This window comes from Caretta caretta, chromosome 4, assembly GCF_965140235.1.
Source record: "Caretta caretta isolate rCarCar2 chromosome 4, rCarCar1.hap1, whole genome shotgun sequence".
Taxonomy (NCBI): domain Eukaryota; kingdom Metazoa; phylum Chordata; order Testudines; family Cheloniidae; genus Caretta; species Caretta caretta.
The window spans coordinates 28,680,922-28,703,372 of record NC_134209.1 but is presented as its reverse complement, the minus strand read 5'-3'; the positions used below and the strand labels follow the sequence as shown (position 1 = coordinate 28,703,372).

General features: G+C 42.1%; 1 protein-coding gene across 6 annotated transcripts in view; it reads left to right on the top strand.

The window, feature by feature from the left end:
- WDFY3 (WD repeat and FYVE domain containing 3) overlaps nt 1-22,451 on the top strand; it is a 306,761-nt gene that overhangs the window by 265,531 nt on the left and 18,779 nt on the right. For all 6 annotated transcript variants that reach the window (XM_075127477.1, XM_048848044.2, XM_048848041.2 and 3 more), the window contains 9 exons: nt 2,271-2,419; nt 2,910-3,030; nt 3,464-3,549; nt 5,099-5,179; nt 6,702-6,756; nt 7,115-7,234; nt 9,130-9,247; nt 14,042-14,148; nt 15,000-15,153. In XM_075127477.1, coding sequence (XP_074983578.1) covers nt 2,271-2,419; nt 2,910-3,030; nt 3,464-3,549; nt 5,099-5,179; nt 6,702-6,756; nt 7,115-7,234; nt 9,130-9,247; nt 14,042-14,148; nt 15,000-15,153 — 991 coding nt within the window. The remainder of the gene's footprint in view (nt 1-2,270; nt 2,420-2,909; nt 3,031-3,463; nt 3,550-5,098; nt 5,180-6,701; nt 6,757-7,114; nt 7,235-9,129; nt 9,248-14,041; nt 14,149-14,999; nt 15,154-22,451) is intronic.

Here is a 22,451-nt window from a genome sequence, read left to right as displayed (position 1 = left end):
TACCGCAGGGCTATAAAGTCCTGGAACACAAAGGAGAGAGATGGCACCAGTAGGGCATCGGTACCTTCCACTAGCAAGCAGGGTAAACATAGATGCTTGGGACTGGCCCCATCGAATTCCGCCCATCCATCTTTTCCTATGAATTCGCCCAACTCTCAGAACCTGTGCATGCCGTGTCCTCGTCACTGAGCAAGCAATGACGTCAGATGCCACTGATGTCCACATCGGTACTCTCACCATTGGCAGTACTATCGGCTTCATCTACCGTGTCAGTACTGATCCTCTACTGGGTACCACAGAAGTTCAGATATACTAAGGACCTCTCAATAACCGATGAACCGGAGTCCCCACTCTTCATGGGTACTGAGCACCTCTTGGTATGGATACTCCGAACTCCAGACCACTATTACCTTTATCATCCAAACTTGTAATCTCATCAAAAAAATATCAAGTTAGTTGGACAGGATCTGTTTTCTTTAAACCCATCTTGAATGGCATTAATTACGTTACCCTCCCTTCATTCTGAATTAATCAAGTCCCATATCAGCCACTCCATTATCTTGCCTGGGATTGATGTAAGGCTTACAGGCCTATACTTACCTAGGTCATCCCATTTACCCTTTTTTTAAAATTAGCACATTAGCTATCTTTCATTCGGTCTTCTGGAACTTGTTCCATGCTTCAAGGGCTTAATGAAAATGGACGTTAACAGTCCAGCGAGCTCCTCAGCCAGCTCTTTTAAAAATCTTGGATGCAAGTTATCTGGACCTTCTGATTTTAAAATGTCTAATTTTAGTAGCTTCTGTTTAACATCCCCCAGAGATACTAATGGAATGGAAAGAGGGTTGTCATCACCATATGATGAGACTACTCCATGTTTTTTTGCCAAATATAGAACAGAAATATTTACTGAACACTTCCACTTTTTCTGCATTATTATTGATAATTCTCCATTGCCATCTAGGACCAATACCATTCTCAGGATTCTTTTTGTTCCAAATATATTTTAAAAACTCCTCCTCCTTTGTCAAACGTTCCTTTGTAAAGAAAATTAAAGCAAAATCTGTTTATCCAATTCTAAATTAGATTAGATTAAATTACAAAAACAAAAACAAAAAACCTTTCTGCTTGGTAAAGAGAGTTGCATATACACATAATTTAGTGCAAAAATGGCTGAACTGTACAAGCTGGAACTTTCCAGGTTGCTTATTTTTCACTGTAATGGTGGTTCAACATAGTTAAGTTTAAAAAAATTGTAAATAATTGGAGCAGGAGGTTCCATTAACACATGAGCATTGTGTCCAGTCCTCATTGTGTAGTTATGGGAATGCTTCGCTCACTGTTGAAGTGGACTGGCTCACTATGTGACTGAACAACTTTCTTAAAAGAGAGAGAAAAAAAACTTCAAGATAATTAGCCTGAAGTATTGCAAAAAAACAATCTACACTATTTCAGTACACCTGTTATCGTCTACGTTGTTCATCTTAAGGTATATGGGAAACAGAAAATAATTGAAGTTCTTTAACAATCGTATGTAACCTATTATTGCTGTTGTTGTAGTTAGAATACCTCTTAACTGAAGATCATAGTCCAGTACTACTTGGCTTGTAGACAAGGTAGAATTAAAATTAATTCTATATCATCAAAGTAAGCTTGGAAAAGTCTTCAATTTTCGTATACACTGCCCAAATCTCTGATTAAAACATCTTTTAAGAACATCAGTTGTTGTGCCTTGCTGTGGTTCCATTAATCCTTTGTCAGTGTCTGTGTTGTTTTATTCCTGGTTCTTCTGATAGATTACCATAATTTAGTTTGGTGTTTATTCTGTGGGCTAATGGAGAAAAATAGTCTCCCATTTTAATCTACATTTTGTTGGTTATCGTTTAAACAAATGGAACACAACTGTTTTAGGTAATATTAGTAACAGACTCTTATATCCTAGTAAATTTTCCTTTTATTGAATCCCTGCTTTTATTCTTTTATGGATACAGAATACAGTAGAAAGAAGGGAGTATATGATTTCATGTATATTGATGTATATATATCATTTGTTCTGAATTGTAAACAGTTTTATTATAGCCCATTTGTAGTTCATTTGTCTGATGTGTCTTTATCATATTTTTAATTAATAAAACAAGTAGCACAGAATTGCTGTATTTACAAATAAGAAAATATTGTCTGGGAGAACAAGCCATAAGTTCCAACAAGGCAACAGACTGAACTTGAGCTAAATTAAACTGCTTTTGCTAATCCTATGGGTTTCATTACAGATTCAGCACATGTACCGCTGTGCTCGAGTTCAAGGTCTAGACACCAGTGAGGGACTCCTTCTCTTTGGTAAAGAACACTTCTATGTGATCGATGGGTTTACGATGACAGCTACCAGGGAAATACGGGATATTGAGACACTGCCTCCAAAGTGAGTGGATTAATAGAGTCAGTTTAGCTTGTTTAGTAAATAGACAAGAAATAATTTTGTGAAAGATTGAAGAACAAAACTCTATAGTATCAAACTTAGAAAAGTCATGTGAACTGCACCTGATTCCACAATTGTAGATTGATATGCACAGAATTATGTATAAATAATGTGTTATTTAGCCATGAACTCTACTTTCTTTTTCAGAGCACTGATGTCATGATTTTTGCTCTATTATTGTTGGTTTTATTACTTATACTAAATCATAGAAAATTGTAGTTCAGAATAAATATAATTAAGTTAACCTTTGGAGAATCGTTTAAAACTTTTGTTCACTGAGTTACAATAGTAGTTTTTCCTCTGTGATGACTTTAAAAATAATAAGATTTATAGTTGCGGTCTGCCTGGCTTAACAAACTCCATAAAGTTGAAAAATAGTTTTTGATATACATTGGTGGTCATTTTTAACTTTACTTCCTCTGGTTACCTACAGTCTGCATGAGCCAATTATACCAAGAGGAGCAAGGCAAGGTCCAAGTCAGCTCAAAAGAACATGCAGTATTTTTGCTTATGAAGATATCAAGGAAGTACATAAAAGGAGATACCTATTACAGGTGACTCTTGTATTGTTTGGATTGGATGAGGATGGAGAGAATTTAGCCAGCATTGTTTATTGAAAGTGTCATTTTAAAAAAAAATAATAATTTCAGCAACGTGAAAGTGAGGCCATTTGGAGTCCCAAAATATGGATTGAGTTGCCTAAAATTAGGCATCCAAGTTTGAAAATGTTGGCATATATACTTTTTACTAGAGGACAGAGTGTATTTTAATGTTCTGGAAATAGACTTACAGCACTGATTCGGGCAGTTTTTAAGTTAGTTGGTGTTGTCATTGTCAACCTTTCACTATGGCTAAACTGAGGTCACCAAACTTATTTCACTTGTGAGCTACAACAGCTGATTCTAAGAGGTGACACACTAATTCATTAGTCCTATTGTTTGTAACATCCTTTGATATCCATATTTTTCCTCTGTCCTTTCTTTCCAGCCAATTGCTGTTGAAGTTTTCTCAGGAGATGGACGGAACTATCTTCTAGCTTTCCAGAAAGGAGTTAGAAATAAAGTCTATCAAAGGTATTCCAAAATGAGTTAAATTACAGTGATCTAAACGAGTAGTATTACTGTTCTAAAAAAAAAAAACTGAGCATGATTAGTAGTATTACTGTTTTTTAGTCTCAGACATATTTTGAAATTATTTTTGATAGCTATATTAGAATGGGCATAAGCCCCAGGAAAATGCAGACCACACCACATTACAGGTTTAATCAATTTCATTGCAGGATATATCAGGCTCTGAAAATACCATACTATAGGCACTGCAGAGAAACTGTACCAGTTAGTTAATCCATGGTCTGTCGATACTGTATTGTATATGACACCCATGTAGCACAGAGAAGGGCACAACAGAAATACCTAGAAACATTTGAGTTTTCTGCATTGTTTATATGTAATGCACATAGTATAGATATACTTGTAATGACTAACATGCCTGTCCCTGAGTGTTGGCTGAATATATTGTCTTTCTATTTGGAAAACCTGGGTTTGGATTACTCTCTGGTGACCTGGATATGTTATATAAATTAAATATTAAAATTTTGGGATGGGAAAAGGAGATTTTGCTGTTGCACAGAGAGCTTCTCCAGGCACATTAAGAAGATGGCTGTGTGTACCGCTAAAATAAGTTCACTTGTGGATTTCAGACAAAAAGTGAGATGTGAAGAACAAATGAAAGCCACTAGACATCTTATATCTGTTTCTGAAGGAATGCAGCTCAAGGTTGGATGAGAAAATGAGAGCCCACCCTTTCATGCCATGACATCTTGCTCTCTGAAAAAGAAAAGAATGTTGGTTTGTCTGCGCAAGAAAAGAGGTTGACGTTAGGTCCTTCTTCAGGCAGAAGGTAGACCTACAGACCTCAACCAGCTGAGTCAAGGTTAAAAGTTTTAACCCACATCTATGCTGGAGATAAGGTTTGTGGTTAGCTAAAATACTCCAATCTTACCTCAGCCTCTGTTCTAGTGCAGACAATAGAGATGGTTAGAAAAATTTGACAAAACACTTCTTCATCAGAGTTTTCCATTTCATCAAAATTGAAACTTTCCACCAAAATGGTTTGATTTTTATGAAGGTCCGGTGGAATCCTGCCACCTCAACTGAGTCAAATAGACTGGTGCATCGCCAAGGGTGAGAATGAGAATCCTTCTCAGAATGCCTGAAAACAAGAAAAAAGCCAAAAAAAACTCCCCACCTGGTCATCTTTCCTGAGCTTTCTTGAAGAAGGGAAATTCTGTGTTTTGGATCATGTTCACCCCAATCAAAAGTAGAGAGAGACAATTCTTCTGGACATAATTGAGACTATGGGGAGGAAGTTAGTGTCTGCTATTGGTATCCAGAAAGACTAAAGTTGCTACACGTGTTAAATATGAGATTGAAATGTCTAACTTTGTTTGCAGATAGGAGATTGGGAGAGTGAGAACGGGTAGTTAATTTTTTCAAAAGAATTTACATGGCTGCTTGGAATCAAGTTGCTACTTGAATTGAGTTTTGGTGGTTGGATTCTCTTAAATAAAAGGTACACATGGAACATAAATATAAATTAATTTTATTCTTTTAACTAATACAGGTTTTTGGCTGTGGTTCCATCTTTAACTGACAGTTCAGAGTCTGTATCTGGACAGAGACCTAACACCAGTGTAGAACAAGGGTATGTGGTTCTCGTCCTAAAAATCTATTGCTCAGAATGTCAAGTGAAGAGACTTGTTTTCAGTGTTTGTTGTAGGCATGTTGGTCCCAGGGTATTAGATAGGCAAGGTGGGTGAAGTAATATCTCACCAAGCTCATCATCAGAAGCAAGCTCCCTACAACTCAAAGAAGCACCAGTCCCTGCTGTAACAACAGATGCAAAGCCTGCAGACATGTCTCCACTGCTACAGTGATCAGTGCCCCCCCACACACACACAAAAACAACGCACCTTTCAATATTCAGGGGCCCTCCACATCCCTGTCCCAACATGTGGTGTACCTCATCCAGTGCACTAAGTGCCCCAATAACAGCTGTAGGTGAAACCAGAGAATAGCTACGCTCTCAAATGAACTCTCACAGAAAAATGATAAAAGACAAAAATACCCGGTCACCAGTGGATGAGCACTTTTCACAGAGTGATCGCTTTATATCTGACCTATCAGCTCTTGTCCTAAGAGGAAACCTGCACAACACCTTCAAAAGACAAGCCTGGGAACTTAAATTCATAATTTTGCTAGACACTAAAAATCATGGTCTTAATAAAGACCCGGGATTTATGCCTTATTACAACCATTTGTAACCCACTAACCCCCTTTTTTTGTCCTATGAGTGTCGAGGTGTTAACTGTCCACTTCACCTTAAATGGTCTCTTACAACATGTTAACTCCTTGTGCTAAACAATCTGTTCCAGCTTGTATTTAGCTGTGACCACTCTGAGTGCCTTTTCCTGACCTGAAGAAGAGCTCTGTGGAAGCTCAAAAGCATGTCTCTCTCACCAACAGAAGTTGGTCCAATAAAAGGTATTACCTCACCCACCTTGTCTCTTTAAATAAAGAGACTTATGTTATTTAAAGTTCTGGATCTTCTGGAGAACTATGCATCTTCCATGCTGAACTGCACTGCCTTGAGCCAGACCAACAAGAGTGATTGGAGATGCTAGGTCTAAAAATGCTGATCATCAGGAAGTTGTTAGTGAGAAAAAGAAAAGGGGAATTCACATAAAACTTTTGATTTTACAAATTGCCTTTAACGTACAAATCCTGTTGGCACCACTATTTTCCAACAAAAGTTATGTATATTATGTGAATTAACATTCTTAATAAATTAATTTGTTTACTGTTAAATAGATTTCAGCATGAAAAAGAACTTGATACAAGGTATTAAATAGCTGTTCTTAATGTGGGTGTTATAAGGTTAATTTGTCCTTGCACTGAAATGCATAGTTAAATGTTTTAATTACCTTTGTTCAGAAGTCAGCTAACATTTGTGCACTGATTTATGTAGACGTCAATTTGATAGGCATTGTACAACATTGGTAAGGTATAGCACTAGCAGATGATTGATACTGCAATTGTTATAATTCTACAGATTAAAATTTAGGTATTCAAATTCTAATGCTTTAAGTTTTGTACCATGTTACAAAGATGCAGCCACAATATTGCTGCTCAATAGAAAAACACTGACACTTCCTTATTCCGATTAGGTCTGGCTTGCTTAGCACTCTAGTGGGAGAGAAATCTGTGACACAAAGATGGGAGGTAAGTATGAGGGTTTTACTGTGCTTATATTGTAGGAAGAGCCAAAATTTATAGTCGTATGCAATGAAATATTTGAATAAAATTTGCTCATGTTCAGTAGGTTGAAAAATATAGTACCCTGGAACACTCCTCTCCATAGCAAATTGTTTTGCAGTATTTTGAAAGAAACAAAAACTGTTTGCACCATTAGAAGTGTGAGACAAAACAATGCAGTAAATATCAGAGAGAGAGAATTTTCCCAAATCTTTTATGCTGTAGTTTCTACCTTGTTAGAGAACTGACCACAGTGAAGATCTGCCAATTTAAGTGTTTGATTATTCCAAAATGAACTAAAATGCTAATATTTATCCTTTTTAAGAGAGGAGAAATCAGTAATTTCCAGTACCTGATGCACTTGAACACTCTGGCTGGCAGATCCTATAACGATCTCATGCAGTACCCTGTCTTCCCCTGGATCCTTGCGGACTATGATTCAGCGGTAAATATGAAAACTTATCTATGTCATGCTAATATTTGTACATGTTTATTTTTAAGGTGTGCTAACATTATAGTTGGTTCACATTACCTCAGTGGAGCTGGGACCTATTCCATTTTCCAAATCTTTAATTTGTTTAGTTTCTTATGCCACTACACATATTCCTGCAATGAGCTCCACGCAGGCTTTGACCCCGGAGTCCCACTGAAGTTAATGCAGCTCTGCACAGACAAGGAGGACTGTTTACAAAGAGCTCATTGCAGCCCCAAGTTTTTTTGCATGCTGGCCTGGTGATTGACATGGACAGAAATGCAGTGATGTTTTGTGTCATAAAGTTGTTTCTTGTAAATCTCCACCATAATTGTCTAAACTGTTTCCCTGTGGCTTTTGTGACATAGCGCAGCGGTTCTCAGCCAGGGGTCTGCGAAGCCCTGCAGCTGAAATCCAGACCCCGAGCCCAGCACCCCCCGTGCCCCAGCACCCCCCGTGCAGCTGAAGCCCCAGTCACTGGCTCCCCCGACAGGGCTGAAGCAAACAGCCCATAGCTACCCCCTCCCTGCACCATGAGCTACCCCCCAACTTGCACACAGCCCCTAGCTACTCCCTGCCTGCACTCTGAGCTACCCACCCCCGCCTGCACGCAGCCCGTAGCTACCCATCTCCCTGCACCATGAGCTACCCCCTGCCTGCACACAGCCCCTAGTTACCCCTCTCCCTGCACTCTGAGCTACCCCCCCAATTCGGACACAGCCCCTGGCTACACAGCCCCTAGTTACCCCCTGCCTGCACCCTGAGCTACCTCCTGCCCGCACACAGCCCCTAACTACACCCCTCCATGCACCCTGAGTTACCCCCCAACTCGCACGCAGTCCCTGGCTACACCCCTCCCTACACCCTGAGCTAGCCCCCTGCCCTCATGTAGCCCTTAATTACCCCCTGCCTGCACCCTGAGCTAGCCCCCTACCCGCACACAGCCCCTAGGTACCCCTTTCCCTGCACCCTGAGCTATCCTCCTGCCTACACAGAGCCCCTAGCCAGCCCCTCCCTGTACCTGGAGTTACCCCCCTGCCAGCACACAGCTCCTAGCTATCCCCGCCCTCCCTCCGCCCCCAGCGCACCCTTAGCTGTTTTCAAACTTTTTGAACTGAGCGCCCCCCCCCACCCATCCCTTTTCTTCTAATTTTTGGTTGCATCGCCCAGAACCCAGATAGGCTGGGTGGCCTGCTGAGGTGAGTCGGGGTAGAGGAGGAGTTCCCTCCCCAGACCCTGCTGTGTGGAGCTGGCTTGAACCCAACTGGCCTGTGCCCCCCCACCCCTTCAAAATAGAAGTCAAACTACCCCTATGCCCGAGGGGCCTGCCCCCACGCAACTTGGAGCTCTTACTCTCCCGCTGGGCCCTGGAGGTTTTATATCGTTTGTGGGGAAGGGGCTCAGAAAGAAAAAGATTGAGAACCCCTGAAGCATCCCTGTTTGGGAGACATTGCAAAGTCTCTCAGGGAGTTTAGCCCCAACCTTATGAAAGTGATGAATCTAGTTTTGGAAAAGGGAAAAAGTGATATTAATGTTAGTTTGGGCAATACCTCTGGCTAGTCGGTTTTGTACCGAAGGGTGGGCATAAGGTGCTGTGATGAAGACCTGCTGCTGAGGGTAGCTTTTGCGAGGAGAGTGGGGAGATATAAAGCACACCCACTATTAGAATGTAGTAAAGATATCTTCTTGAATTAGGCTGAACAATTATTTAGAAAAGCACAACTAACTGGATGAGCTAAATAATTGCTCCTGCTTACAATATGAGGCTCTAGAAGGAAACGATAAATACCATCTAGCTCATAAGGCTGCTCGTCTTGATCAGCCAGTGCAGAGTGCTTTTAAGAATCTGTATTTGTTTGTTCTAAAAGGAACTGGATCTTACTAATCCCAAGACGTTCAGAAACCTGGCCAAACCAATGGGAGCACAGACAGAGGAAAGATTAGCACAGTACAAAAAGCGATACAAAGATTGGGAAGATCCTAATGGTAAGTGATTGTACACATGCAGATCTTGAAGAGCAGAGATGGGCGCATTTTAAGTTAGTCAATGTGCCTGTCTTCTTCCTCCAAGAACCCGCTAAACACCTTTTGCTTATGTGCATACCAGACACTGTGGGAGGGCAAAAAAGGGTGTGGTGTGGCCACTTTATGCCTGTGTCCCTTTTAAATGTGGCCACACAGCAACTCTGAGGCCCCCACAGGGGAATACCCCAGCTTAGAGATCTACTCTTCCCACACAGGTGTCGCTGGTGTGGGAGGCTGCTAAAGACTTGGTTATTTCTATGCCCATCTTCCCTGGTAGTTACAGTGACCCAAGTTAAGGCAGCCCTCAGAGCTGTTCTTACCTGCTCTAGGGAATGTACACATCCTCCCCCTTTGGTGCTAACACCAAACTCAGCACCAGCACAGGGATGAATGCCTCACTTGGTTTGTATGGCATTTCAGCCTGTGCCAGTGCAAAAAGGAGAGACATGATTCAGTCCATCAAGGATATGCAGAATACTACATTAAGAAATCCTAATTGCTGCCAAAAAAAAAAAAAAGGAAGCAGGAGTTTTCAAACTCTTCCATACTACAGACACATGTTAATAGAGAGAGTATCTCATGGACCACCTATCCTCCTGATTGTGATCACATAGCATCCCTGTGGAACTAGTTGTTTACATGAAAAAGTAATATTAGAAAAGCAATATATTTTGAGCAGTTTTTAATGTAATCTAGCAGCTAGAAATAAATAAAACCACTGTCATATGACCAGGCAGCTCTTCACAGACCACAGCTTCAGAACTGCTGAATAAAATAAACAAGGCAAATAGGAATCTTTTTGCATAGATAGATCTTATACAGCTTATACATTCAGTTCTCAGTGCATGTATTTACTAAGTACTCATTCATCTGAAGAAGATAATAAATGCAATCAGTCTCTTTATAATACTCCTTTAAAGTATGCAAAATGCCCCCTAGAACTGAGTTAGATTTGATATTTTTTCTCAATTTTAGAATAATTCCCTTAAATATTAAAAATATGATCTGTGCATGTGTCTAAACTATTATTGTTATACTGCACTCCCTTCCTATTACGACGTTTTTTCAGATAAGAATTTTCTGATTCAAGAACATAAGAGTGGCCATACTGAGTCAGACCAATGGTCTATGTAGCCCAGTATATTGTCTTCCAGCAGTGGGCGGAGCCAGGTTCTTCAGAAGGAATTAACAAAACAGGGCAATTTTTTCAGTGATCCATCTGTCATCCAGTCCCAGTTTCTGGCAATCAGAGGCTTAGAGACACCCAGAGCATGGGGTTGCATCCCTGACCATGTTGGCTAATAGCAATTGATAGATCTATCCTCTGTGAATTTATCTAATACTTTTTTGAACCTTTTGGCCTTCACAACATCCCCTAGCAATGAGTTCCACAGATTGACTATGCATTGTGTATAGAAGTACTTCCTTTTATTTGTTTTAAACTGGCTGCCTATGTGAAAGGATAAATAATACTTTCTTATTCGTTTTCTCCACACCATTCATGCTTTTATAGGCCTCTATCATATCCCCCCCCCTTAGTCGTCTCTTTTCCCAGCTGAACAGTCCCAGACATCTTAATCTCTCCTCTAATGGAAGCTGTTCCATCTCCTAACCGTTTTTGTTGTCCTTTTCTGTACCTTTTCCAATTCTAAAATATATATTTTTGAGATGGGGTGACCAGAACTGCAAGGAGTATTCAAGGTTTAGGCGTACCCTGGATTTATCTAGTGACATTATGATATTTACTGTTTTGTTATCCTGTTTCTTTCTGAATAATGAACTATCTGTGATGAGGCCAACATCTCTTTCGTCAGTGGTAACAACTAATTTAGACCCCCATCATTTTGTACGTAGAGTTGGGATTATGTTTTCCAGTGTGCATTACTTTGCATTTATCAACATTGAATTTTATCTGCCATTTTATTGCCCAGTCACCCAGTTTCATGAGACCCCTTTGTAAAACTCTTCACAGTCAGCTTTGGACTTAACTGTCTTGGTTGATTTTTGCATTGTCTGCAAACTGTGCCACCTCACTATTTATCCCTTTTTCCAGATCATTTATGAATATGTTGAACAGCACTGGTCCCAGAACAGATCCTGTTTCCATTGTGACTATTTATTCCTACACTTTGTTTCCTGTCTTTTAACCAGTTACTGATCCATGAGAGGACCTTTTCTCTCCTCTTCATGACTGCTTACTTTGCTTAAGAGCCTTTGGTGAGGGACCTTGTCAAAGACTTTCAGAAAGTTCAAGTACATTATATCCACTGAATCATCCTTGTCCACATGTTTTTGTTGACCCTCCTCAAAGAATTCTAATAGATTGGTGAGGCATGATTTCCCTTTATTAAAGCCGTTTGATTCTTCCCCAACGTATTGTGCTCACCTACGTGTCTGATGATTCTCTTCTTTACTATGGTTTTGACCAATTTTCCTGCTACTGAAATTAGGTTTACCAGCCTGTAATTGTCAGGATCATCCCTGGAGACTTTTTTAAAAATCAGTATTACATTAGCTGTCTAGTATAGGAGCTGATGTAAGCAATAGATTTCATATCGCAGTTAATAGTTTGGCAGTTTCATATTTGAGTTCTTTCAGAACTCTTGGGTGAATACCACCTGCTTCTGGTGACTTATCTTTGTTTAATTCTCAGTTTGTTCCAAAACCTCCTCTATTGATCCCACAATCTGGGACAGTTCCTCAGATTTGTCACCTAAAAAGAATGGTTTAGGTGTGGGAATCTTCCTCACATCCTCTGCAGTGAATACCAGTGCAAAGAATTAATTTAGCTTCTCCACAATGGCCTTGTCTTTCCTGAGTGCTCCTTTAGCACCTTATTCATCCAGTGGTGGCCCCATTGATGATTTGGCAGACTTCCTGCTTCTGATGTAGTTCCAAAAATTAACTAATTTTTTTTTTTTTTTATCATTTGCTAGTTGCTCTTCAAAATCTTTTTTGGCCTGCCTAATTATACTTTTACACTAGACTTGCCAGAGTTCATGTTCCTTTCTGTTTTCCTCAGTAGGATTTGACTTCCAATTTTTAAAGGATGCCATTTTGCCTCTAACTGCCTCTTTTACTCTGTTGTTTAGCCATAGTGGCACTTTTTTGGTCCTCTTACATTTTTTTTTTATTTGGGGTATAATTTTAATTTGAGCTTCTATTATGGTGTTTTTAAAAAGTTTCCATGTAGCTTGCAGGCATTTCACTCTTGTGACAGTTCCTATAAATTTCCGTTTCACTTGCTTCCTCATTTTTTTATAGTTCTCCTTTCTGAAGTTCAGTGCAACGGTGGTGGGCTTCTTTGGTATCCCCCTCTCCCACCCACCAGAATGTTAAATTTAATTACATTATGGTGTCTCTTGCCAAGTGGCTCCGCTATATTCATCTCTTGGGCCAGATCCAGTGCACCACTTTAGGACTAAATCAAGAATTGCCTCTCTCCTTGTGGGTTCCATGGCTAGCTGCTACAACAAGCTGTCATTAATGGTGTCTACAAATTTTATTTTATTTCTTCCTGAGGTGACACGTATCCAGCCAATAGGGGGATAGTTGAAATCCCCCATTATTATTGAATTTTCTATTTTTGTAGCTTTTCTAATCTCCTGGAGTATTTCACCATCACCATCCTGGTCAGGTGGTCAGTAGCATATTCCTACTGCTATATTCTTATTGATGCCTGGATTTCTAACAATAGAGATTCTGTGGTACAGCTTGATTCATTTAGGACTTTTGCTCTATTTGACTGTTTTCATATAGTCATTCCTATATATTTTGTACCCTGGTATTACCTTCTCCATTCATTATCATTGTTCTGCCAAGTTTCTGTGATTCCTATTACACTGACATTCTCATTTAATACCAGGCACTCAGGTTCATCTGGCTTCATACTTAGACAACTAGCATTTGTATACAAGCACTTATCAAATTTTTCAATATTTAGCTGTCTGCCTTCCTGTAATGTAATTGAATGGGACTCTTTCTTTTGACTGTTTCTCTTCAGCTCCTACCTGTACTTTATCAGCTTCTATCCTCTCCTCTTTACTAGGATATAGAGAATCCCTGTTAATAAATCCTCCTCTGAGGGATGCATCTGTCCAAACCTTGTGCTCCTTCACACCTGTTGGCTTTCCCCAGCCCTTAGTTTAACTGCAACTTTAATAGGTCAATACCAGAAGTTTGAGGACCACTGTTCTAAAGTTACTGCACTGTCCAGTACCAGCAGGTGGCAGAGTTACATTTTTGAACATCCAGCAGAATTGTGTGAAGACATTTGTACAGATGGCTTGTTGTTGCCAGCAAATGAATAAAATAAAATCTTTACAAAATCTGTAGTCAGCAATTCTGAGAAATATTAGAGCACTAAGCCTTTAATTCCACATCTTAGAACAGACTAAAAGTAAAAATTCTCCTTTAGAAGAAGTAATTGTAACTGTCTTGGAATGTTTCAATTATTCAAAGTATAAAACTGCTTAATGTGCAGTGTTGCTGGGCAAAAGACTGTTGAATTATGACTAGTGGATTACTGCCAAAGTTTAAGTAAGTGGTTTCAATGTCAAATCATAAAGTTTAAATAGTCTTATTTCCGCAAATATGAAAGCTGCAAATACCAATTTTTAATGTGTTCAGGGTCTTACTGTTCTCACAGTCTAGCACTTCTTAAACCTATTAATTTCTTAATTTACTGCAGATTTTATCATGAACATTTCCTCTTTATTTCCTCTTCATTTATGACTTCTAATTTTTCTTTATCAGGGGAAACTCCAGCTTATCATTATGGTACTCACTATTCATCTGCCATGATAGTGGCCTCTTATCTTGTCCGAATGGAGCCCTTCACACAGATATTCTTAAGGTTACAGGTAAATTGTGTGAGATTTCATTTTTCTCTGTTTCTGTCTTGTTTACATTTGAAAATGGGTAAAAATGTGAATCATCTTGTAACTTGATTCTCACTGAGCATGGCAGAAGAAAGGAAGTGCTGTAGCGGCATTGTTTTCTTCTTGGTGATGGTTACTCTCTCTAGAATAGCAAAGAGATTTCCTGGGCAGATGTATATGATCCTTCAGATGGAAGTCTGAACGTTTTGAAAATGTACGCTGCACGAAAACTCAACAGAGAAAAAACAGCTTTTTATTCAATAAAGTAATAGTTCAAATCCTCTTCATCTATTGTTAAAAGAACTCATGCATTAGTTTCCCTTATTTGCTTCTCAAGTGTTTAATGACTAATTTATTAAACTGATTTGTCAGTATAGTATTAAGAGTCAAATTAACCAAACATTAGCACAGCCTGGAATTTTCTGAGAGCTCGAAAATTAATTGGGTTCACAGTGCTACATTTTAAATATTTTCTTAGCTGGAAACCATCAGGCAAGAACATTTATTTTCTTTGGGCCAGCATTTCAACCAAAAAGACTAATATTTGGAATAAGGCTAGATTTTTTTTTAAACAAAAAAAATCCTGTAGATTTATATTTTTATGCTTCATATTTAGCATTATTGCAAAGAAAGATTATAGCAACTGATAGAAAAAAACATAGTTTTAGACCCTTTTGTTGCAGGAGAGGTTTTTTCCTTTTTTATTATTGTATTTATTTGACTAAGATAAAGCATTACCAAATGGTTTTATTTTACAGTGTTATAGACCTTGGCTGAGTCTGCTGGGCTGAAAAATGTTCTGGTATAAAGATGCTTCTCATTTCATTCTACAGGGTGGCCACTTTGACCTGGCTGACAGAATGTTTCACAGTGTGCGTGAAGCCTGGTATTCAGCATCAAAGCACAACATGGCAGATGTAAAGGAACTCATCCCAGAATTCTTTTACCTCCCGGAGTTTCTGCTTAACTCCAATAACTTTGATCTAGGTAGGCAAAAGCTGCTGCTCGTATCATGTTATGGATGTGAAAACAGTGAAAGCGGGTCCAGACATAAAACAAGTTCAGTAAAATGTATGTAACAAAGATTTATGTAACAGGGTAAGAAAATGGCAGATGGCTTACTGGAACTGGGCCTCAATTATCTTTTAATTATGGGAATATGTATTTCCCAATGCTGTGTGTTTGTGTGCAATTATATAGGGAAATCTGGACAGTGCGTTTGTAACTCTTGACTTTTTCTTTTCGATGAATGAAGATGTTTTCTTAAACACCAAATATTCATTTTAACAACTCATATAAAACTGCATTTTAGAAATTAAATTGAACGATAAATTTACATTTCCAAGGGAAGCATTTTTATTAGAACTCATGCATTCAGCAAATCTTGCTTTGGTAGGAGAATTTCTGATTACTATATTTTTCTGCCATATAATCAATCTACCAGTCTTAAAGTAGTGTTTCAATACTCAGGCCAAAAGTGCTTAAAGGACAGACATAACCTAAGGTTTGCATAATGTGTTTGTCAGTTTTGATATTTAGACTTATAGGAGTGAAGTTCTTTAAGGGAAAGTAGCTGAAATGTGTTTAAAGCTTGATAGATAATTTCCACTGTTAGTTATTTATTCAACTGCAGTGAAATTTTGCTCAACTACTGGCAGGTCAGATCTCTGAAAGATAAAATAACTGATGTCAGATAAATATTAGTGTTGCCATAGCGTCATATTATTTGTTACGAGATTAACTCTTCAGTTTTTTCAAGTTCTATGCTGCAAATTCAATAACAGGAATTACTAACCATCCGCATCTTTTAAAAATCAAAATCATTGGTGCAGAATATTTCCTAAGAGTTTAGAAGCTTGAACCAAGGATCTCTAGCCCTGGTCTACACTAGGACTTTAGATCGAATTTAGCAGCGTTAAATCGATTTAAACCTGCACCCGTCCACACAATGAAGCCCTTTATTTCGACTTAAAGGGCTCTTAAAATCGATTTCCTTACTCCACCCCTGACAAGTGGATTAGCGCTTAAATCGACGTTGCCGGCTCGAATTTGGGGTACTGTGGACACAATTCGATGGTATTGGCCTCCGGGAGCTATCCCAGAGTGCTCCATTCTGACCGCTCTGGACAGCGCTCTCAACTCAGATGCACTGGCCAGGTAGACAGGAAAAGAACCGCGAACTTTTGAATCTCATTTCCTGTTTGGCCAGCGTGGCAAGCTGCAGGTGACCATGCAGAGCTCATCAGCAGAGGTGACCATGATGGAGTCCCAGAATCGCAAAAGAGCTCCAGCATGGACTGAACGGGAGGTACGGGATCTGATCGCTGTTTGGGGAGAGGAATCCGTGCTATCAGAACTCCGTTCCAGTTTTCGAAATGCCAAAACCTTTCTGAAAATCTCCCAGGGCATGAAGGACAGAGGCCATAACAGGGACCCGAAGCAGTGCCGCGTGAAACTGAAGGAGCTGAGGCAAGCCTACCAGAAAACCAGAGAGGCGAACGGCCGCTCTGGGTCAGAGCCCCAAACATGCCGCTTCTATGATGAGCTGCATGCCATTTTAGGGGGTTCAGCCACCACTACCCCAGCCGTGTTGTTTGACTCCTTCAATGGAGATGGAGGCAATACAGAAGTAGGTTTTGGGGACGAAGAAGATGATGAGGAGGAGGTTGTAGATAGCTCACAGCAAGCAAGCGGAGAAACCGGTTTTCCCGACAGCCAGGAACTGTTTCTCACCCTAGACCTGGAGCCAGTACCCCCCGAACCCACCCAAGGCTGCCTCCTGGACTCAGCAGGCGGAGAAGGGACCTCTGGTGAGTGTACCTTTTAAAATGCTATACATGGTTTAAAAGCAAGCATGTGAAAGGATTACTTTGCCCTGGCATTTGCGGTTCTGCCTTTGCAAAAGGTTTCTGGGGAGGGCAGCCTTATTTCGTCCTTCATGGTAGGACACTTTACCACTCCAGGCCAGCAACACGTACTGGGGAATCACTGTAGAACAAAGCATTGCAGTGTATGTTTGCTGGCATTCAACCAAAATCCGTTCACGCGGTGGGAGGAGGCAAAATGCGACCTTGTAACGAAAGCACATGTGCTATGTATGTAATGTTAACTTTCAAGGTTTACCCTGAAAGAGTGTAGCCACTGTTTTATAAAATGTGTCTTTTTAAATACCGCTGTCCCTTTTTTTTTCTCCACCAGCTGCATGTGTTTCAATGATCACAGGATCTTCTCCTTCCCAGAGGCTAGTGAAGCTTAGAAAGAAAAAAAAACGCACTCGCGATGAAATGTTCTCCGAGCTCATGCTGTCCTCCCACACTGACAGAGCACAGACGAATGCGTGGAGGCAAATAATGTCAGAGTGCAGGAAAGCACAAAATGACCGGGAGGAGAGGTGGAGGGCTGAAGAGAGTAAGTGGCGGGCTGAAGAGAGTAAGTGGCGGGCTGAAGACAGGGCTGAAGCTCAAAGGTGGCGGCAGCGTGATGAGAGGAGGCAGGATTCAATGCTGAGGCTGCTGCAGGACCAAACCAGTATGCTCCAGTGTATGGTTGAGCTGCAGCAAAGGCAGCTGGAGCACAGACTGCCACTGCAGCCCCTCTGTAACCAACCGCCCTCCTCCCCAAGTTCCATAGCCTCCACACCCAGACGCCCAAGAACACGGTGGGGAGGCCTCCGGCCAACCAGCCACTCCCCCACAGAGGATTGCCCAAAAAAAAGAAGGCTGTCATTCAATAAATTTTAAAGTTGTAAACTTTTAAAGTGCTGTGCTTAAAGTGCTGTGTGGCATTTTCCTTCCCTCCTCCACCACCCCTCCTGGGATACCTTGGTAGTCATCCCCCTATTTGTGTGATGAATGAATAACGAATACATGACTGTGAAGCAGCAATGACTTTATTGGCTCTGCAAGCAATGATTAAAGGGAGGAGGGGAGGGTGGTTAGCTTACAGGGAAGTAGAGTGAACCAAGGGGCGGGGGGGTTCATCAAGGAGAAACAAACAGAACTTTTACACCGTAGCCTGGCCAGTCATGAAACTGTTTTTCAAAGCTTCTCTGATGCGTACCGCGCCCTCCTGTGCTCTTCTAACCGCCCTGGTGTCTGGCTGCGCGTAACCAGCAGCCAGGCGATTTGCCTCAACCTCCCACCCCGCCATAAACGTCTCCCCCTTACTCTCACAGATATTGTGGAGCACACAGCAAGCAGTAATAACAGTGGGAATATTGGTTTCGCTGAGGTCTAAGCGAGTCAATAAACTGCGCCAGCGCGCCTTTAAACGTCCAAATGCACATTCTACCACCATTCTGCACTTGCTCAGCCTGTAGTTGAACAGCTCCTGACTACTGTCCAGGCTGCCTGTGTACGGCTTCATGAGCCATGGCATTAAGGGGTAGGCTGGGTCCCCAAGGATAACTATAGGCATTTCAACATCCCCAACAGTTATTTTCTGGTCTGGGAATAAAGTCCCTTCCTGCAGCTTTTGAAACAGACCAGAGTTCCTGAAGATGCGAGCATCATGCACCTTTCCCGGCCATCCCACGTTGATGTTGGTGAAACGTCCCTTGTGATCCACCAGAGCTTGCAGCACTATTGAAAAGTACCCCTTGCGGTTTATGTACTCGGCGGCTTGGTGCTCCGGTGCCAAGATAGGGATATGGGTTCCATCTATAGCCCCACCACAGTTAGGGAATCCCATTGCAGCAAAGCCATCCACTATGACCTGCACATTTCCCAGGGTCACTACCCTTGATATCAGCAGATCTTTGATTGCGTGGGCTACTTGCATCACAGCAGCCCCCACAGTAGATTTGCCCACTCCAAATTGATTCCCGACTGACCGGTAGCTGTCTGGCGTTGCAAGCTTCCACAGGGCTATCGCCACTCGCTTCTCAACTGTGAGGGCTGCTCTCATCTTGGTATTCATGCGCTTCAGGACAGGGGAAAGCAAGTCACAAAGTTCCATGAAAGTGCCCTTACGCATGCGAAAGTTTCGTAGCCACTGGGAATCGTCCCAGACCTGCAACACTATGCGGTCCCACCAGTCTGTGCTTGTTTCCCGAGCCCAGAATCGGCGTTCCACAGCATGAACCTGCCCCATTAGCACCATGATGCATGCATTGGCAGGGCCCATGCTTTCAGAGAAATCTGTGTCCATGTCCTGATCACTCACGGGACCGCGCTGACGTCGCCTCCTCGCCCGGTATCGCGTTGCCATGTTCTGGTGCTGCATATACTGCTGAATAATGCGTGTGGTGGTTAATGTGCTCCTAATTGCCAAAGTGAGCTGAGCGGGCTCCATGCTTGCCGTGGTATGGCGTCCGCACAGAAAAAAGGCGCGGAACGATTGTCTGCCGTTGCTCTGACGGAGGGAGGGGCGACTGACGACACGGCTTACAGGGTTGGCTTCAGGGAGCTAAAATCAACAAAGGGGGTGCCTGTACATCAAGGAGTATTTCAGGCAGGACTGCACGGAGGGTTCCAATAAGAAATGGTGCACCTAAGTTATCGTTGTTATTGGAACAAGGAGGTTAGCCTGGCCTCTGATTGATACATGGCTAGATTTACCTCGCTGCACCTTCTCTGTGAGTGACTGCAGTGTGACCTAGAGGAATGAGTCCCCTAGACAGGGGAGGAGGCAAATGAGTACAAAACAAATCTGGTCTATTTCTTGTTTTGACCCACTCCATCTATCTTTTACATCTTTGGCTGGCAGCAGACGGTGCAGAAGGACTGCATGCCATCCACATCTCATGGCTGCTTGGCAGAAGATGGTACAGTACGCCTGCTAGCCATCCCCATCTCTTGCCTGCCTGGCAGAAGATGGTGCAATACGACTGCTAGCAATCCTCATCTCTTGCCTGCCTGGCAGAAGATGGTACAGTACGACTGCTAGCAGTCCGTATCGCCTGCCTGCTCACCATAAGACGGTTCAATAGGACTGACTGCAGGACTAAAGAGAATGACCTGGTCAAGTCACTCCAAATTTAGTCCCTGCGCCCATGTCTGCCCAGGCGCTCCCAGCCGACGCGGCCAGGAGCACCTCGGACACGATGAGGACGACTACCAGTCGTATTGCACCGTCTGCTGCCAGAAGGCAAGGGGTTGCTGCTACTGTGCAGCAAAGCCGTACCGCGTCTGCCAGCACCCAGGAGACATAGGGTGACGGTTACCTGAGCGGGCTCCATGCTTGCTGTGGTATGGCGTCTGCACAGGTAACTCAGGAAAAAAGGCGCGAAATGATTGTCTGCCCTTGCTTTCACGGAGGGAGGGAGGGAACGGGGGCCTGACGACACGTACCCAGAACCACCCGCGACAATGTTTTAGCCCCATCAGAGCGCTCCATTGTGACTGCTCTGGACAGCACTCTCAGATGCCCGATTGTTTGCCATTGCTCTGACGCTGGGAGGGGCGCTTACAGGGTTGGCTTCAGGGAGCTAAAATCAACAAAGGGGGTGGCTTTACATCAAGGAGTATTTCAGGCAGGACTTCACAGAGGGTTCCAATAAGAAATGGTGCACCTAAGTTATTGTCCTTATTGGAGCAAGAAGGTTAGCCTGGCCTCTGATTGATACATGGCTAGATTTACCTCGCTGCACCTTGACTGCAGTGTGATCTAGAAGAATGAGTCCCCTAGACAGGGGAGGGGGGGGGAAGCAAATGAGTACAAAACAAATCTGGTCTATTTCTTGTTTTGACCCACTCCATCTATCTTTTACATCTTTGGCTGGCAGCAGACGGACTGCATGCCATCCACATCTCATGACTGCTCGGCAGAAGATGGTACAGCACGACTGCTAGCAGTCCGTATCGCCTGCCCGCTCACCATAAGACGGTTCAATAGGACTGACTGCAGGACTAAAGAGAATGACCTGGTCAAGTCACTCCAAATTTAGTCCCTGTGCCCATGTCTGCCCAGGCGCTCCTGATCGACCTCACAGAGGCGACCAGGAGCACCTCAGACATGACGATGACGGCTACCAGTCGTACTGTACCGTCTGCTGCCACAAGGCAAGGGGTTGCTGCTACTGTGTAGCAATGCCGTACCGCGTCTGCCAGCACCCAGGAGACATAGGGTGACGGTTACCTGAGCGGGCTCCATGCTTGCCATGGTATGGCGTCTGCACAGGTAACTCAGGAAAAAAGGCGCGAAATGATTGTCTGCCCTTGCTTTCACGGGGGGAGGGAGGGAACGGGAGGCTGACGATATGTACCCAGAACCACCCGCAACAATGTTTTAGCCCCATCAGGCATTGGGATCTCAACCCAGAATTCCAATGGGCAGCGGAGACTGCGGGAACTGTGGGATAGCTACCCACAGTGCAACGCTCCGGAAGTCGACGCTTGCCTCGGTACTGTGGAAGCGCTCCGCCGAGTTAATGCACTTAATGCACTTAGAGCATTTACTGTGGGGACACACACACTCGAATTTATAAAACCGATTTCTAAAAAACCGACTTCTATAAATTCGACCTTATTCCGTAGTGTAGACATACCCATAATGACACATTCAGACCCAAGAACATAGCAGTTACTGTATCTGTTCAGACATATTTCAGAGTAGCAGCCGTGTTAGTCTGTATCCGCAAAAAGAAAAGGAGGACTTTTGGCATCTTAGAGACTAACAAATTTATTTGAGCATAAGCTTTCGTGAGCTACAGCTCACTTCATCAGATGCATTCAGACATAAGATATTAGGGAAAGTTTCCTCTTAACCTTTATCACAGGCTATCTTATATTCTGAAACTCACATTTCTATCCCTTTTCAATGTGTTTTTCAACAAAATTGAAACTTCTGTGAATAAAAGATTCAGGGTCCAGTTCTGCAAGCCTTATTTATATTAAATGGTATTTACAAGCATAATCCCATGAACTCAAGAGTGGGACTTTTGTAGTACTTCTCAATGTGAATAAAGGTTGAAGAAACAGTCCTTCAAGGTTTACAGCGGAGGACACAGAATATGAATATATTCTGGTAGTTTAAAAAGTCTTCCTTATATGGAGAAAATGAATCACGGTGTGATTCTACCAGTGGGATGCCTTTTTACTGTTTGCTGTTACACCATTTCATCTCAGGATTATTTTCCTCTATTATACAGCCTGTTGGCATATAAATCACTGAAAATGCACTGAATTCAGTAATTAGTCATTTGACTCCTGCAAGTCCTCCCTTACTTAAAACCAGACAGGTTTAAACTATCAAAAAGTGTAAAACTTTCAAAAAGTGACTGTAAAGAAAGTCTACTAAAATGAACATCCAAAAGGTCACTCCATCCGAGAAATTTATCTTCATAT